This window comes from Trachypithecus francoisi, unplaced genomic scaffold (genome assembly GCF_009764315.1).
Source record: "Trachypithecus francoisi isolate TF-2019V2 unplaced genomic scaffold, Tfra_2.0 Lachesis_group5, whole genome shotgun sequence".
NCBI lineage: Eukaryota > Metazoa > Chordata > Mammalia > Primates > Cercopithecidae > Trachypithecus > Trachypithecus francoisi.
This window is the reverse complement of record NW_022681470.1, coordinates 91,902,612-91,921,481: the sequence shown is the minus strand read 5'-3', so window position 1 is coordinate 91,921,481 and position 18,870 is coordinate 91,902,612. Positions and strand designations below refer to the sequence as shown.

Genomic DNA, 18,870 nt, shown 5'->3' with positions numbered 1-18,870 from the left:
CAAGGAAATGGACATGAATTAAGCCTTCCTTGGGCACCAGACTCCAGGCTATACTCTTTTCATGAGATCATTGAATCCAAGGGCTCATTATCATCATGCCTAATTTTTAAACAATAAACTGAGGCTCAGATTATTTAGACCTGATACTCAGCCCAAGAGATGGTAATGTGTAATTTTTTTCAGAGTGTTTTTCCAAAATTATCTTCATTATCTGCTTGTTTATTTTCCCTTCTCTATAATGCAAGCTCTGTGAGACCTAGGACTTCTCTTATGTTCACCATATATCCTCTAAGACCTATAACAGTGACTGGCATATAAAAGATGTTCCTTTAATATTCACTAAATATATTTTTGTTGTATAATGAATTAATTAAAGAACTAGGTTAATAATGTAGAGATAGAAGAATAGAGATTTGAGAAATGGGTAATGAAGAGAGAGAGGACACAAAACTGGCGTGTTTATCAATTTAATAGATATTCTGCATATGGCTTGATTTATTTATTCAACAGATTTTTGGAATGCCAATCATGCTCCAGAGCAAGGCAATAGAAATCCAGGAGTGTGTGAGAGACACATCATCCCTGTCCACATGAGGCTGTTGGAGACTTATCCAAACTTAAGTGTTTTACTGAGAACAACAAATTATTCACCATTCACCTGAATATTTTGGCTTCTTTGGTCTTTGCATTGTTTTAAATGAAGCTAATATTTTTGTGAGTGGTTTCTATATGGTCTGCATTTACATAGGTTATTTCATATAACCATGTCAATAACCCTATGAGGTAAGTGCTAGGATTAACCCCATCTTATAGACCAGGAATCTGGTAGCCAGTGGGTGGCAGGATGAAGTTTTGAACCTAGATCCTGTTTGACCCCAGAGCCCGTGTTATAAACTTTGCCCTCTCATGCTCAGGACCTGGCCATTACCCACAATGTGTGGGGCCATAATTGAGATGTGTTCCTACTTCAGGAATTATAGTCCATGCACCTTCCAACTTTGGGGTCCTCCTTTCTTATATCATGCCTGCTCCATTTCTGCTCTTCTAGCTCCTACTCACCTCTAAGTTTCATGAAGTCTTCACTAGCTATTTTGAATACAATTTATTATCTGCCTACAGCATTCATTGGTAACTTTGCCTGGACAATAACTTAACTGGGATCTTGTTGCGTAGCTGCTTGAAAGTACATTGGCCTTGCTGGGAGCCCTTCTATGTCATTACCTTCCAGAACACAGACATAGTGTTTCCTATGGACTCTCATTGTTCAGCACCTGGTACAATACTGTGCATAGATATGACTAAACACATTTGCTGAACAAATAAATAAGCATATTTAATTCTAATATTTAAACTTTAGTAAAAATCAACCAGTTCGCACATATGAGTTGATAGAGACTTATGCACACCCAGAGGGACAAAGAGAAAGTCATGTGCTTTAGACTTGTCCTTGCTTTGTCCACCTACCCCTCTCTTCCACACCATGTTCTTAATCAGCTCATCGCTGTAGTGTTTTGCAATTATGTGCCGGAGAAAGAGCTGTCTTTCTTGTTAGAAATCTTGCCCTCTCATGCTCGGGACCAGGATCTGGCCTTGTCATACAAGGAGTAAATACATCTCCTCTACAGAGAGGAGAGTGGGCTCTTCTGTGAATAAGACGATATGAACAAACAAACATGAAACATTTTCTGGACTTCATGAAGTTCTTTTTAGAGAAAAAAATAAATGAAATTTTAACTGTTGTGGTTACTGTGGTTTCCTACTCTGTAAGATTGAAAATTCCTTCCAGCTGTGGCCATTTTCTTCAGCCTCAAGAGAAAGCCCTGAGCTACAGAGTAAAGTTCAAAAACACAGTCTCCTAATGTAGGAAAGGTTCTCTCAGCAGGGGCTGTGCCGAAGAAAGGACCAGGCCTGTAGTGGAGAGAGAAGCTGTCCCGACCCCACCCAGGGCCCATCGTGAGCCCTTTTACTCACCCAGGACCAGTAATATCACCCACAGCAGCATGAAGACCTGGACCACCAAGGGCGGAGATCAAAAGAGAAGTTTTCTCAGGAATAACAGGTTTGAACTTGATCTTACACTCAGGACACTGCACACCAGCTCCAAGGAGCACATCTGAGAAGTTGCACTCTCAAAAACAGCAGAATACATTAGTGAATTAGAAAAAAGGAAGTGGGAATACCCATCTTCAGCTACTAATCAGAGTTTCCTGTCCGATGATCAAAGAAAAAAAAAAGTTAAGGTTTTAAAAAATCAAATACCCTTGACCCTACATTTTTGCTATTGGGAAATTACCCTGAAGGAAGTATCTGAAGAGAGTTCTATAAGAACGTTTATTGTAGCATTCATTATTGCCTAAACACTGGAAATAAAACAAAAAAAACCACAATATGGGGACTGTTTAAGAATATTCTGATTCTTCCGTACAATGACAAGCAATCATTAAAGAATAAGGTAAATCTGAACATGCCAAGAAGACAAGACCACCTTGTTTGATGTGAAGAGAATAAAAGTGAGATATAGGTTAGTTTTGTAGTATTATCCCATTGGGTAAATATTAAAAATAGGATATATGTGTACATCAACTCTTTTAAGTATACTTTTTTTTTCCTGGAACGTACACACAAAAATACTGATTATGTTTGAGGAGCAATAGGTGGGAAGAAGACAATATATTTTATGTATTTCTGTACTGTTTGATTTTTTTAAAAAAATCACCATGTGAATGTATAGCTCTCATGATTTTCTAAAAGTCAAGTTTCCATCCTGGTATACTGATCAACAGAGGTTCCTAAGACATCAGCTACCATGAGGAGTGCCAGTTTCTTTCTTTCAAATAATTTCCCACCCTTTCTCTCTGGGCCCATACCTTGGTCTTCCTAAGGGGGCATTTAATTTTATATCTACAAATGCACATCACCTTAGGTATATTATGTCACATCTGCCCCACTGCACCCTGAGGCAAGAAAATCATACAGGGGTTACAGGAGTGAATAGAGATTAATTCATCTAAGTACAAGAGGAGAATTTCAAAGGGAACACAGAGTCTTTGCCTACTTTTTGTGCTAAAACAAATAGTGCTGCTATGAATATTCTTGTATACATTTCTTGGGGCATGTGTGCACATAATTCTGTTGGGTGTATACCTGGGAGTGGAATTCCTGGCTCATAAGGTGTGCATATATTCAGTTTAGGAAGTATTACCAAATTATTTTCCAAAGTGGTTGCGCCAATTCCCACCACACTCACCAACCAATGTATGAGAGTTACCATTGTTCTAAAATTCTTGCCGATATTCGTATTGTCATCTAGTAAAATTTGGCCATTCTGCTAGAATGAGCTCAATGTGGTTTTAATTTGTATGTCTCTGGTGAATTTGAGAATGAGCATTTTTTCATAGTCTAATCGGTGATGTAGATATCCTTTTTATGTACAATCTTGTTCAAATATTTCCTCATTTTTCTCTTAACTTTCAGTCTTTCTCTTCCTGTTTTGTAGCTATTTTAAACTCTGAATATAAACCCTTGTTGGATATATGTATTGCAAATGTCTTCCTTCAGTCTGTGGCTTGCTTCTTTGCTCATTGATAGTGCCTTTTGATGGACAACCATTCTAACTTTGACATAGTCCAGTTTATCAATCTTCTCTTTTATGGTTAGAGATTTTTGTATCCCTTCTAAGAAAGTTCGTCTACTCTAATATCATAAAGATACTCTCCCAGGTTATCTTCTAGAAACTTTATTTTTTTTTTACCATTTATTTTATATTTATAATAGCGTTACAATTGATTTTTGTGTACAGTATGAGTGTTTATATTCACTTTTAATGTAAATATAGATAATTTACCCAGCCCTATTTATTAAAAGTTAATTTTTTCCACAATACAGTGCAATTTCACCTTTGTTATAAAACAAAAAGCCATGTAGGTCTATTTTTGGGTCTATTTTTGGAAATTTCTTTCATGTCCATTAGTCTATTTTGCCTGTCCTCATGCCAATACCACACTGTTCTAATTATTGTTGCTTTAAAATAATGCTTATTAACTGATAGATTAAGTCATAAAATGCTACTCTTCTTCAAAATTGTTATGGCTATTTTTGGCTCTTTGTATTTTTCTGTACGTTTGAAAATCACCTTGTCAATTCCTGCTCCCTCTCTCCCCAAAAGCCTAGAAGACTTTTAATAACTGGGATTGCATTGGATTTATAAGTTAATTTGTATAAATTAGAAGAGATTGAGTCTCTCAATCCATAAACATAAAATATCCCCTCATTTATTTAGGTCAACTTGACATTCTTTCAGTAATTTTCTGTAGCTTTGACTGTGGAAAGTATATCTTTTGGTAGGTTTATCCTTAGGTTATTGATATGTTTTTGATGATATTGTAAGTAACATCATTAGATTTTTTTTCTAAATGTATAATTGGTATATAGAAATAGAATAGTTTTTTGTTTTACTGACCACCATTTTTATTTTTATTTTTTTGAGATGGAGTTTCGCTCTTGTCCCCCAGGCTGGAGTGCACTGGTGTGATCTTGGCTCATTGCAACCTCCACCTCCCAGGTTCAAGCGACTCTCCTGCCTTAGCCTCCTGAGTAGCTGGGATTATAGGTGTCTGCAACCACACCCAGCTAATTTTTGTATTTTTAGTAGAGATGAGGTTTCACCACGTTGGCCAGGCTGGTCTCAAACTCCTGACCTCAAGTGATCTGCCCGCCTTGGCCTTCCAAAGTGCAAGGATTACAGGCGTGAGCCACCATGCCCGGCCTTACTGATCTTCTAATATCTACTAAAATTGCTGAATTTACTTATTAATTCTAATAGTTTAGGTTATTTTAGATTTCATACATACACAATCATATAATGATAGTTTTATTCTTTATTTTTAATACTTAAACTTCCTTTTCCCTCACTTATTGAACTGACTAGGAACTCAAACATGATACTAAAGAGAAGTGGTAATATCAGGCGTCCTGTCTTAGTCTCACAGAAAAAGCTCTTAATATTTCAATATTAAGTATAATATTTTCTGTAATTTTTTTGGTAAATACTATGTATCAGACTAAATACCTTTCCTTATATTTCTAATTTGCTAATAAATTTTTCTTTTTTCCTAAATAATGGATGCTGTTTCAGTAATTACTTTTATTGCCTCTATTAGTATGATCATATGATTATTTATTTTTATTTTTATTTTATTATACTTTAAGTTCTAGGGTACATGTGCATAACGTGCAGGTTTGTTACATATGTATATTTGTGCCATGTTGGTGTGCTGCACCCATCAACTCGTCAGCACCCATCAATTCATGATTTATATCATGTATAACTCCCCAATGCAATCCCTCCCCCGCTCCATGATAGGCCCCAGTGTGTGATGTTCCCCTTCCCGAGTCCAAGTGATCTCATTGTTCAGTTCCCACCTATGAGTGAGAATATGCGGTGTTTGGTTTTCTCTTCTTGTGATAGTTTGCTAAGAATGATGGTTTCCAGCTGCATCCATGTCCCTACAAAGGATGCAAACTCATCCTTTTTGATGGCTGCATAGTATTCCATGGTGTATATGTGCCACATTTTCTTAATCCAGTCTGTCACTGATGGACATTTGGGTTGATTCCAAGTCTTTGTTATTGTGAATAGTGCCGCAATAAACATACATGTGCATGTGTCTTTGTAGTAGAATAATTTATAATCCTTTGGGTATATACCCAGTATTGGGATGGCTGGGTCATATGGTACATCTAGTTCTAGATCCTTGAGGAATTGCCATACTGTTTTCCATAATGGTTGAACTAGTTTACAATCCCACCAACAGTGTAAAAGTGTTCCTATTTCTCCACATCCTCTCCATACTTTTATTGTTAATATGATGAATTACATGGATGATTACAAATGTAAAATCAACTGTACATGCCAACTTGGCCATGATGTGTTATCTTTTTTATATATTCTTGAATTTGACTTATAAATTTGCTGTGCCTTTTAGCATTTGTGTTCATGAGAAAGATGGGCCAATTTTCTTTCTTGATGAATTTTAGTAACAAAATTATATTGGTCTCATAAGCAAGCTCCTTCTTTTTCTATCCTCGTGAAGAGTTTGTGTAAGATTGATGTCATTTCTTCCTTAAATGTTTGGAAGATTTTACTGGTAAAGATGCTTAGGCTTGGAACTTTCTCTGGAGGAGGGCAAATTACAGATTTGATTTTTAAAACTGATATGAGATTATTCAGATACTTTATTTCTTCTTGTGCCAGTTTTGATATGCTGTATATTTTTTGGAATTTGCTCATCAATATTTCCAAGTCTATTGACATAACATTATTTGCAATGTCCTCATTTATTTTTTAACATATTTGAGATCTGTAGTAATGTTTTTTATTTTTTCACTCATAATATTGATAACTGTCTTCTCTTTGTCATTCTATTTTTTTTTTTTATTCTTGATCAGTCTCTAGAGGGAATCATCAATTGAATTAGCATTTTCAAAGAACCTTTTGGCTTTGTTGATTTTTCTATATTGTATGTTCATTTTCTATTTCGTTAATTTCTCCTCTTTTCTTTAATATTTACTTCATTTTACTATTTAAAAGTTAACTTGCTTTTTAAAAACTTCTTACAGGGATACTTACGTCTTTGATTTTTTAGTCTTTTATTTTCTAATATGCTATGCAGTTTTGTCTAAGTGTGGCTGCAATGTGTAAGTTTTGATATGTCATATCTCTATGATTATTTTGTTAAAAATATTATTGATTTCCACTAGGGTGTTCTTTCTGGCTCATGGGTTGTTTTGAAGTGTATTGTTTCTTTTCCTAATAGAGATTTTCATTTTTGTTGATATTAATCTCTAATTTAATTCCACTGTGATCTGAGAACATATTTTATGATTTCAGTCTTTTGAAATATGTTGAAATTTGCTTTATGGGCCAGTATACAGTCAAGTTTTGTAAATTTTTCACGTTTTCTTTAAAATAATGTATATTTGCAAATGGTGCAGCATTTCATTTCTGTCAGTTACATAATTCTATATTCTATATTGTGTTATTCAAATATCCTATGGTCTTACTATTTTTTCTGATATTCTATAAGTTACCAAGAAAATTATGTTAGGGCTTTCCATTATCATTGTGAGTTTGTCAACTTCCTTTTTATTTCTGTCATTTTTTTGTTTTATATTTTGAAGTTATTTTATGAATTGCTTACACATTCAGAATTGTTACCTCTTCCCGATAATTTGACACACTTGCCATTATTAAATATTTCTCTTTGTCTCTATTTCTTGCCTGAAAGCCACACTGGGAGAGTCTCATCTACATTTGGACTTGATTCAGTTGATTGGATGCTATGCTTAAAAACCTGAATCTGATGCTGTGTTTGCTGTAATGTTTTTAACGATGTTCAGCCAATCTGAGTATATAGTTGAGCATGGTCCATTTATAGAACCATTGTTGTTTTAAATCACAAGGTTTCGGCTTTTTTTTTTTTTTAATGCAGCAACAGGTAACTGAGATGGGCTTATTCCATCATGTTTAGGAATGTTATTTTTTGTCATTGAGTGATAATCCAGTTATCTCTAGTAATGTTTGTTTTAAAATTTATTTTTCTTGTTAGATCAAACTTGTGAATCATGGTATTCAAATCTACATCTTTTCTAATTTTAATCTATCTCAACTCTTGATTTCTCTTATAGCATAGCTTTTACATGCTTTAATTTTATCTCATTCTTTGCAATTTTTATAATTGTATAGTTTTATTTCTCTTGAAATAAAGACATTTACTGCTCACAGAACACCATATGCTCCCCGTTTTTCAGCTCTCATATAGTAGAGGACCATGTGACTAGATGTGTCCTACAGGCTGTGAGAGGAAGTAGTATAAGTTATTTCCATGCTGTCATATACAAGAGCAGGCAAGAAATGCCCCTGTATCACTTCTCTTGCTATAGGCACCAAACAGCCTATGTGATTCAGACAGTGCAGGTACAAAATGGTGAAGCCTCTATGAGCCTGGATCTGTTGCCAGTTCATGTTGGACGTGTAACTTGAATTAAAATAAGCTATTATGTGTTGAGTCACTAAATTTTTAGGGTTGTTTCAAACTGTCTTCTTCTCACTAAAACACACTACCAGAACAATTCTAAATTACTGTCTTTCCAGCCTTACTGGAAACTATTTTGGTGCTCTTCATTAAATACAAATCTAATTTTTGGCTTGAGATATATAATTGTTATCATATTAAGAAAAAGGTCTGGCCGGGTGCGGTGGCTCACACTTGTAATCCCAGCACTTTGGGAGGCCGAGGCGGGTGGATCACGAGGTCAGGAGATCAAGACCATCCTGGCTAACACAGTGAAACCCCATCTCTACTAAAAATACAAAAACTTAGCTGGGCATGGTAGCATGTGCCTGTAGTCCCAGCTACTCGGGAGGCTGAGGCAGGAGAATCGCTTGAACCCAGGAGGCCAAGGTTGCAGTGAGCCGAGATCATGCCACTGCACTCCAGCCTGGGTGGGAAAGTAAGACTCCGTCTCAAAAAAAAAAAAAAAAAAAAAAGATCCTTCTAGTTTTAATTTTTGTGTGCCTCAGGACCATTTAAGTAACTTGCAATTATTTATTCTTTGAAAGTTAGAAAGATTTGTCTTTGAAACTCTCTTATACTGATAGGTTTCTTAAATGGGATTGTTCCTTGGAAACTGTTTAAAATTCTACTATGATAATTTATGTTTAAATTTTCTATCTTATTCCCGGGCAATTCTGTTTTTTGTTCCTTGGCATTTGTTTTTTTTTTTTTTTTTTTTTTTTTTTTTTTTTGAGGTGGAGTCTTGCTCTGTCGCCCGGACTGGAGTGCAGTGGCCAGATCTCAGCTCACTGCAAGCTCTGCCTCCCGGGTTTACGCCATTCTCCTGCCTCAGCCTCCCGAGTAGCTGGGACTACAGGCGCCCGCCACCTCGCCCGGCTAGTTTTTTGTATTTTTAGTAGAGACGGGGTTTCACCGTGTAGACCAGGATGGTCTCGATCTCCTGACCTCGTGATCCACCCGTCTCGGCCTCCCAAAGTGCTGGGATTACAGGCTTGAGCCACCGCGCCCGGCCGGCATTTGTTTATTTTTTTCTTTCGAAGCAAAATTAGCTCTTTAATTACCAGCTCTGTTGTTTTGTTTTCTAACGTGTGCATTTCTGCTTTTCTTAGGTGTATTTTTGCTTTCTAAATTCTTAAATTAAATGTTTATGTATTTTCAGTTTTCCTATTTGGTAATTTAAATGCTCAAGGCTGTGAATTTTCTTCAGTGCTTTAGTTATGTTCTATAGGTTCTGATATATTCTTTTCATTACAATATGTTGTACATAGTTAACTATTTCAGTTTTGATTTCTTTAATGCAGGAATTTTTAAAACATTTAAAAATATCTAGATGGTAGATTTTTCTTTTTCTGGTTTTGCTATTAATAGTGACATTTTACCATTTATTGCATTTTAATACAACAACGTGATATATGTAGTTTCTGGAATTTACTACTTTCTGGAATTTATTGAGATTTTCTTTGTGACCTAATATGGTCTTTCTTCCCCTCTTTTTTTTTTTTGATAAGTATTTCATGGACCTTTAAAAATAAAAGAAGATGTATTCTTCATCTTCAGGATAGGGTGTTTTGCATATATTTATTATAGCCAGTTATTGAATATGTTAAATAAATCTTCTATAACCTCATGTAATACTTATTTTTCACTGATTTATAAAATTTTAAAGTACAAGATCTGATGCATAAAAATTCATAGCCAATATTTGTTGCAGGTTGTACTCTCTATAATTATAGAGTAGTGTTTTGGGTATGATTTAATACTTTATTGTTTTGGGTGTGATTTAATACTTTATTGTTTTAGCTGAATTAGACTTGTTTGATATTAATGTCATGATTCTTGTTCTCATTTGTTTGCATGGCTGTATGCTTTTGTCACCATTTTATCATGTCTTAGGCTACTTTGTTTTAGAATTATTTCTTGCATATAATATATGCTTGGGTTTTGTTTTAGGATTACAAATCTATTTCTTTGATAAAATTATCATATTTCCACATTCATAAGACAAAGGTGGTTGGTATTAACTCTGTTATCTAATTCATGTTATCAAACTTTTTTTTTTTTTTTTTTTTTTTTTTTTTTTTTTTTTTGAGACGGAGTCTCGCTCTGTCGCCCAGGCTGGAGTGCAGTGGCCGGATCTCAGCTCACTGCAAGCTCCCCCTCCCGGGTTCACGCCATTCTCCTGCCTCAGCCTCCCGAGTAACTGGGACTACAGGCGCCCGCCACCTTGCCCGGCTAGTTTTTTGTATTTTTTAGTAGAGACGGGGTTTCACCGTGTTAGCCAGGATGGTCTCAATCTCCTGACCTCGTGATCCGCCCGTCTCGACCTCCCAAAGTGCTGGGATTACAGGCTTGAGCCACCGCGCCCGGCCCATGTTATCAAACTTTTGCTTTTAAATGTTTTATTTACTTTCAATCCTTTGTATTTTTAAAGAGCGTACAGCACTGCTCATGTTTTGAAGGAATTATAGTTTGTTCTTAGTATCGCAGTGGTTAACCTTGTAACTCTGGTATTCTTATAGCTATCTTTCTTGATTTGACAATATCTACTTATTTCCTATTAAAAAGAAAGGAATCTGCCTGCTATTACTTTGTCCCATATGTTTTCATATCCTCCACCTCCTGATTTTTATTACTAATAGTATAATTTCTATATTTTCAGGGTTTATAATATTTACGCTGTGTTCTATAACCCCATAATTCTTATAATTTCCTGATTTGAGTGTTATATTTAATTGAATTCAATACTCATCGTAGGTTTTAAGTCATGTTTTGTCTTAAAGTGCCACAGTCATGGAGTTCTTGCACGTTAGAAAGTATGTCTTTGCTTTATTCCTGAAATATATCTGGATTTAAAATTCTTGGGTTAATCTTTCTTCTCTTGAGGGTCTTTAAACATTAGACTATTGTCTTCTAGTGTTGAACGCAGCTATGAGTTTGAAGACAGCTTTTTCCTCTCCTCCACATAACTTGACTTTTTTCTGGTTGTCCACCAAATTCTTCAATTTTTATTTTTGAAATGGGGTCTCTGTCACCCAGGCTGGAGTGCAGTGGCACCATCTCAGCTCACTGCAACCTCTATCACTGAGGTTCAAGTGATTTTCCTGCCTCAGCCTGCCGAGTAGCTGGGATTGCAGGCGTGTGCCAACGCACCCTGCTAATTTTGTATTTGTAGTAGAGACGGGGTTTCGCCATGTTGCCCAGGCTGGTCTTGAGCTTATGACCTTAGGTGATCTATCCACCTTGGCCTCTCAAAGTCCACTAAATTCTTTTTTTAAAAATCTCTGAAGTATAGTAACTTTATCTAAATATGTCATGTTGCTAATTCTGTACCAGTTTTCTGGATGCTTTCTTCTATTATATCTTTAAATATTTTTCATTTGCATTTATTCTGTTGGCTTCAGAATACCACTTATGGGAATATTGGAGATCTTTTATCTGTCACTCATATCAATTATTTTCTCTGTAATAATTTAAACCTTTGTTCTTTCCTATTTTATTTTGTTTAGTTTTATCAAATCCATCTTTCATTACTATATTTTCAGCAATTTTTATTCATTTTTTGTTTTCTGATTTTAAATGGCTGATTTTCCTCTTCTGGTTTTTGAACTTTATTAATTTACCCTCAATATTCTTCTGTTCCTGCTGCATTTTCTCAAGCCCAAAGTGTCATTATATGAAAAAGAGACTTTATTTTTAAAATTTCTCTGATGTCATGGAGAAGAGGTTGTCTGATATTTTCCGGGTGGCTGGGTGGCGTTGTGCTTCTTCTGGCTATACTCTTTTACTGCCTACACTTTTTCATTCTGTCTACATGCCTGAATCCCATGCTAGTGACAGTCTGATTACGGCTTATCTCTCAACAAGGGCCACACTTTCCCAGCTCTCTATTGACTGAAGAGCAGCTTGTGGGACAAGCTGGTGTGTGAGCTGAGGCAGCAGACAGCTTGGACCTAAGTATTTTGCTTCAGAATGTTTCCTCCTGTGGTGATTTAGCATGTACTTCTCTTCAGCAAATAATGTTCACATCTGCAGAGCCAGTATTGTGTACCATCTCTCCTCAAGTCTGCAAAGTGTCTCATTCGGACCGTATGTCCCTGCTTTTTTGAGTGTTCTGTGGGACTTGAGGATGTTCCTACAGTCTCCATACTCCCAACACCTTGTCTTCTGATTATGAGTTTACCAGTTTGGAGCTTCAGGACTTTGCCCCTTACTTTTGGAAAACTTGGAGATTTTCCTATAGAAGTGTATTGGAGCCTGTGTTTCCTGCCACCTCATTTCTTCCCTTGGTTTGATTTGAATTTTAATTTTACTGTGGTTAGAAGCTGCTCTCCAGAGTTTATAAGTCGGGGAATGTGGGTTTTCAAAAGTTTCACTGAGGATGGAGTTTCTTTTTTTGTTTGTTTTTTTGTTTTTTGGTCATTTGTGGTTGGTTTCAGTACGTAGAATATGGTAGATATGCCTTTTTCTCAACTGAAGGAGATCCTTACCCTTATCTCAATAATAGTTACCATATATTGGATGATTAGTGTAACACAGTATCACACCAGATACTTTGTAAATATTACCTTATTTAACCTTTGAATCAATAGGGAAAAAAACACAGATAATATTCTTTTAGGGAGGTATTTTTATCCTCATTTTATAGATGAGAAAAACTGAAGTTCAAAGAAACTGCATACTTTACTTTCAAGTACCTCATAAGCCAAAAGCCAAAAGTGGTAGAGAGTTGTCTGAGCATGAACCTAAAAATTTCAACAAAGAGATTCAACAGTCACAGGTATCTGAACAGGAATCTAGATGCAAGATCTTCCTACAGCCAGCTGTAGCAGCAGCAGGGGCCACGGTTTAATGGTTACCTCTCAAGAGTAATTACTAGGGGCCTATTTTGGTGACAGAAAATGGAAACTTAGAGTTCTGAAGTTTATAAATAACCACTGTACTATTTATAACACAGAGAGATAAAAACTAAAGGTTCTTGGAGGGCATATTTAAACAGGCAGTGTGGAATTAACCACAGTAATCTCATGATCACTGAGTGGGCTTGGAGCAGCTCCTGGGCTCTGTCAGTCAGTTTGGAGAGTGGGCAGAGCCTCTCAGGAGCTCCTGGAGGGAATTTTGTATGCTGACAAGCAGGATGCTATGGCCACAAAATGTACTATGGTAAATGGGGAGAAAGAGTTGATACAGATGAAGAGAAAGTGTTGGCAGTGAAAACAAATCTGGGCAAAACAAAGATTTAATTTCTTAAATATTAATATTGGATTTTCCTGAGGGAAAGTCTTACAGGCAATGTTCTGTCACAATGGAGAGGTGAAGGAGCACAGGCACTGTTACCAGAAAAACTCAGGGCTCTGCCACTCACCAGCTGGGTGACCCTGAGCAAATTATTAAACTTGAGCTTAAGTTTCTTCATCCTTAAAATGGGGACCACAGGCCGGGCGCGGTGGCTCATGTCTGTAATCCCAGCACTTTGGGAGGCTGAGACGGGCGGATCATGAGGTCAGGAGATTGAGACCATTCTGGCTAACACGGTGAAACCCCATCTCTACTAAAAATACAAAAAATTAGCCAGGCGTGGTGGCAGGTGCCTGTAATTCCAGCTACTAGGGAGGCTGAGGCAGGAGAATGGTGTGAACCCGGGAGGTGGAGCTTGCAGTGAGCCCAGATTTCACCACTGCACTCTAGCCTGGGTGACAGAGCGAGACGCTGTCTCAAAAAAAAAAAAAAAAAAAAAAAATGGGAACCACAATGTCCACCTCACTAGGCTGGTGTGAAAAATCACACTCAATATATTCGAAACCTTTGTCTACATGACACCAAAATCTGTTGCTTTTTCAAAGTTCTATTCACTTTCTGCACTTCAGCCTTTCTACCAGTTGTCTTTACTTATGCTAATGGATGCTTATTAAAAACCTTGGGTGGCTGCCTATATATTTAACAGCTCTATTGAGGTACAATATTTAATGATATTATTCACTCGTTTTATCACCATCATCTAATTTTAGAACATTTTCACCACCTCAGAAAGAAACCTGGCATCCATTTGCAGTCACTCTCAATTTCCACCAACAACCCGGGCTACTAACTGTTTACCAGTTGACTTTTTTTCTCTATAGAGTTGCCTTTTCTGAACACAGAAATGAATTCATATAATTTGTTCCCTTTTGTATATGGCTTCTTTCACTGAGTGTAATGTTTCTGGGGCTCATCCATGTAATAGCATACATCACTACTTTGTGAATTTGTTTTTTGTGGTTTAAATATTCTAGAGCAGTATAAAAAGGTTTATTAAGAATCTATTGGAGGGCAGGCATGGTGGCTCATGCCTGTAATTCCAGCACTTTGGGAGGTATAGGCAGGAGGATCGCTTGAGCCCAGGAATTTGAGAAGAGCCTGGGTGGTATAATGAGATATAGTGAGACTGTGTGTCTACAAAATATACAAAAAGTAGGCAGGTATGGTGGTGCGTGCCTGTATTCCCAGCTAATTGGGAGTCTGAGGCAGAAGGATTTCTTGAGCCTGAGAGGTTGAGGCTGCAGTGAGCTTAGATTGTACCACTGTACTCCAGCCTGAGCAACAGAGGGAAATCCTAGCTCAAAAAGGGGAAGAAGAAAAAGAATCTACTGGAATATTTCACAATTTTCTGAGTGTACTACCTATACCAACCTGAATGTGATAAATAAGGGCAACAGCTAGAGATGAGGAAAGAAAATGTCTCGATGTCCACCATAAGCAACTTCTCTTCTTTGTGGCTCTTCTCCCACGCAGCCATCTCAATACAGCACTGGCCTTGTTTATTCAGATGCTGATCCTTGGCAATGGAGAAAGCTTGTTATATGGAAAGAACATAGGTTTTGGGCTGGGCATGTTGACCCATGCCTGTAATCTTAGCACTTTGGGAGGCCAAGGTGGGTGGATTGCTTGAGCCCAGGAGTTCAAGATCAGCCTGGGCAATAGGGCAAAAACCTTTTACAAAAAGTAAAAAAATAAAAAATTAGCCAGGTGTGGTGGCGTGTGCCTGTAGTTCCAGCTACTTGGGAGGCTGAGCTGGGAGGATCTCTTGAGCTCAGGAGGTGGAAGTTGCAGTGAGCCGAGACTGCACCACTGCACTCTAGCCTGGGTGACAGAATGAGACCCTGTCTCAAAAATAAATACGTAAATAATAAATAAGAGCATAGGTTTTGGAATCGGACAGACATGAAACTGAATCTTAGCTGTGTCACTGTCTAGGTGACTGTGGGAAAAATTTTGCAAGATGTTAATCCCAGTTTTTTCATTTATAAAGCAGGTATTAGTTATATTTGCCTTCTAGCTGTTGTCAGGATTAAATGAGATGTTTGTAAAGTAAATGCTAGAAGCACATAGCAGAAGCTGCATAAATAGCAGTTATAAAGTTTATCAGCCTAGCCCCCTGAACTCTGGCCTCAGGTCTTCTTTCTATTCACACAATTACTATTTCATCAAGGCTGTTCTTAGGCCAGGGCTTTGATGCTCAGTAGCCCCCTAAGCACAGCACAGTCATGGTCAGAAATTCCAATGACAGGTTGAAATAGCTACAAAGAATTTATTAAAAGAGAGTACGAACTTGTTTGGGGCCTGTTTAAATCTAGAAGATCAGTTCCCCATTGGAGAGCCCTCCCACCAGCCTCTTGTGACTTGATGAAAATACTCAATTACAGTTGGCTTCCTCAGATATGTCCGGTGTGGTCACGCAGGGCCCAACATTCAGAAGGGCCCTGAGCTTGGTTTAACGCTTTGTTGTTGCCATCTTGAAACTTGTAATAGTTCTATCTTTGAACTTGTGTTTAGTACATGAAGTCTAATCGGATAAGAGTCTATGCATGAGCTGAGGAGATACTTGCAATATGCGTGTTCACTATTGTAACATCACAGGATCACAGAATTTCAAGTGCACCCACAACGAGTGGGACTTCAGTGAGACGCAAAGCAAGTACAAAGTAAGTGTATGACATCAATGACCGACAGCCCCAAGAAGGCATCACTTTGCATTTGACCCAGATCTTGCTTCTCATATAGAAAGAAGGCAGTGGTGTTTCTAAGAAACAAACAGTCAAGGAACTCTATCATATCTTCCTTATGTTACGTCCTTATATTAGCTAATCACTTTCATTGAAAATAACAGAAGGAAATGAAATGATAGGGCAACCGGAGTTGTTTTACCTTTCCCTCCTTCCATTCTCATCAATAAACCAAAGGTAGAAAGTGTTGTTAGGATGTGCACATATCAAGAAATAAAATAAAAAGAATTGCGTATTTTTTTGATTTTTGCAGCATTTCCACTGTTCTGATAAGAACAAAAGGCCCGTGTGCATAAGCTATGAAGCATGTATTGTCTAATTTTAATAATCCTGCATACTGATTAAATGCTTTATAGTACAAAATATAAAGATGAACAGTAAAAATTCACACTGATAATTTAAAATGCCATTTTTTTCTTCTCTTAGAATGACATTAAATAGCAAATAAAGAAGCATCGTGACAAGTTAAGGGAGAGACCATGGAATAAAGGAAAAAGTGCCTTTACTGGCACATTTTTTCTTGCTCTTTGAACAAAGGGCCTTGCATTTTCTTTTTGCACTGAGCCCCACAAATCATGTAGCTAGTTTTGCATCTAACTCTGTTCTCTTTTCTGCAGTCCCTGGGTAACTGCCAGGGGAGGACTTTGGCTTTTTAAAGAGATAATAGAACAGATGTGTTCTCAGAGAAGGAAGGCCCTATGCAGATGAACTTTCTTCCTTTTGTCATGAAAACCCTCACTATTAAACCAGAAAATAGAAGCCAGCTGGTTTGAGGCTTTCCCCTTATCCCCTCAGCTTATGTAAATATTTGAGGTGTTATTTTTCCATGGCTCTGGGAAGTCCGATGACCCAACACACTTTTGCATAAACATAAATGATATATTTATCTTGAGGTTCCTCTTTCTGAAAGTCTAGAACTAACATTTGGGTGGGGGCTGTGGGTTTTTTTTTTTTTTTTCTGAGATGGAGTCTCACTCTGTCTCCCAGGCTGGAGTGCAGTGGTGCAATCTGGGCTCACTGCAAGCTCTGTCTCCCTGGTTCAAGTCATTCTCCTGCCCCAGTCTCCTGAGTAGCTGGGACTACAGGTGCCCGCCACCACACTGGCTAATTTTTTGTATTTTTAGTACAGACGGGGTTTCACCTTGTTAGCCAAAATGGTCTCCATCTCCTCACCTCGTGATCTGCCCACCTTGGCCTTGTGCTGGGATTACAAGCATGAGCCACCACGCGTGGCCTGTGTGGGGGCTGTTTTTAAATCTTCTCTAAAGTTCATGCCAGCTTTGGATATTTCATTAAATATGACAAGCGAGAATTTGGGATGGAGCTTATGTGCACTGAAGGCTGATGGTGTGCACAGGGTAATCATGGAATATGTGGCACTGGTCACAGAGATTATATAGGTAAACTTTCGACCTTGACTCAGGAATAAAGGCAAGAAATTGTCAGAAGCTATTTTTTGGTTTTAGTTAAGACACAAAGTGATATTCTGGGAGAAAGAAACTCAATATGAATCTCAAAGTTTCTAGAAATTGTTTTGGGAACAGATTTGGAAAATTAAATCATGGTGCATAAAATGCAACATTCATAGAAAAAGAATGAAACTGCAATATGACCAAGGAGCTTTTAGATTATGCTGCATTCTCTCTCCATTTATGGCACATCATTCCCCTGGCTGTCCAAGCCAGAGTCCTGGGAGTCAGCCTAGACTGTCTCCTTCACCTCCAATCAATCACTACTTTTACTGTTTCCTACAAAACAAGTTTTGCACCCTTCTGCTCTAGCACATCTGTGGCTCTGGCCCTCTTTTTCTAACCTAGGTGATAGTCACAGCAACCAACCACCCTCCCTGCCACCAGCCAATCTCTCCTACCTTAAAGCTATTTTTTACACAGCCACCAGGAGAATCTATCTGAAGCACAAATCTGGATATGTTGCTTGATTAAGCACGTCAGTGGCTTTCAGTTGTTACAAGATGAAGCTCCTGATTATGGCACCAAGGCCTACTAGGGTCTCACCCTCTCTGGACTGACATGATTTTCCAGTAAAGAGAATCTTATTCTGCAAACACACTAAATTGCTTGTAATTTCTTGAATGCATGTTATTGTCTTATGCCTCTGCACATTTTCTATTTCAGTCTAAAGCCATTTTCTTCATTCTCCAGCACATCTTCTCTGTGTCTAATTTTCCAACTCTGTCTCCTTTTGCTCTTCTTTCTGTTCCCTCTTGCCTTCTCATACTTCCTCCTTTTCCTGAGAGCTAGCATTTATTAAATGCTTACTATGTAATTATGCAGTACTTAAGATTTCACACATTTAAGTGAGCCGAGATCACGCCACTGCACTCCAGCCTGGGCAACAGAGCGAGACTGTGTCTCAAAAAAAAAAAAAAAATGGATTTCACACATGTAATCCTCACAATAAGTTTATAGGTTCAATTTTATTATATTTTACTGTTACTCCCATTATTTAGAGATTAAAACGGGTTGGAGAGTTTGAGTGATTTAACTAAGCCTACTAATTCTTACCTGAATTTCAACTCAGCTTTTCATGACTTCACATGTTACTGTCTTAATGTCTGTGTGCTATATCCTCCAGTAAAATTTCCCTGAACGTTTCCCTTTGCTGAGTATGGGAGTATGGCAGCTACTTTCCAGGATGATAAGCAGATCTGTATCCTCTGCTTCTTGGGCAATAGCTAGACTATTTTTCCTACCCCTTGAGATAAGCAAGGAACTGTGATTTAATTCTGGCAGATG

At 37.5% G+C, this 18,870-nt stretch overlaps 1 protein-coding gene across 8 annotated transcripts in view; it reads right to left on the bottom strand.

Annotated features, from left to right (window-relative positions):
- FCRL5 (Fc receptor like 5) overlaps positions 1 to 2,169 on the bottom strand; it is a 36,773-nt gene extending 34,604 nt beyond the window's left edge. For 5 of the 8 annotated variants that reach the window (XM_033200789.1, XM_033200791.1, XM_033200792.1 and 2 more), the window contains exon 1: positions 1,972 to 2,168. In XM_033200789.1, coding sequence (XP_033056680.1) covers positions 1,972 to 2,002 — 31 coding nt within the window. In that variant the 5' untranslated portion in view covers positions 2,003 to 2,168. Of the gene's footprint in view, positions 1 to 1,971 lie in introns of all 8 variants that reach the window. The other 3 variants (XR_004434501.1, XR_004434502.1, XM_033200790.1) reach the window with 2 other exon arrangements.
- Between the last annotated feature and the right edge of the window lie 16,701 nt (positions 2,170 to 18,870).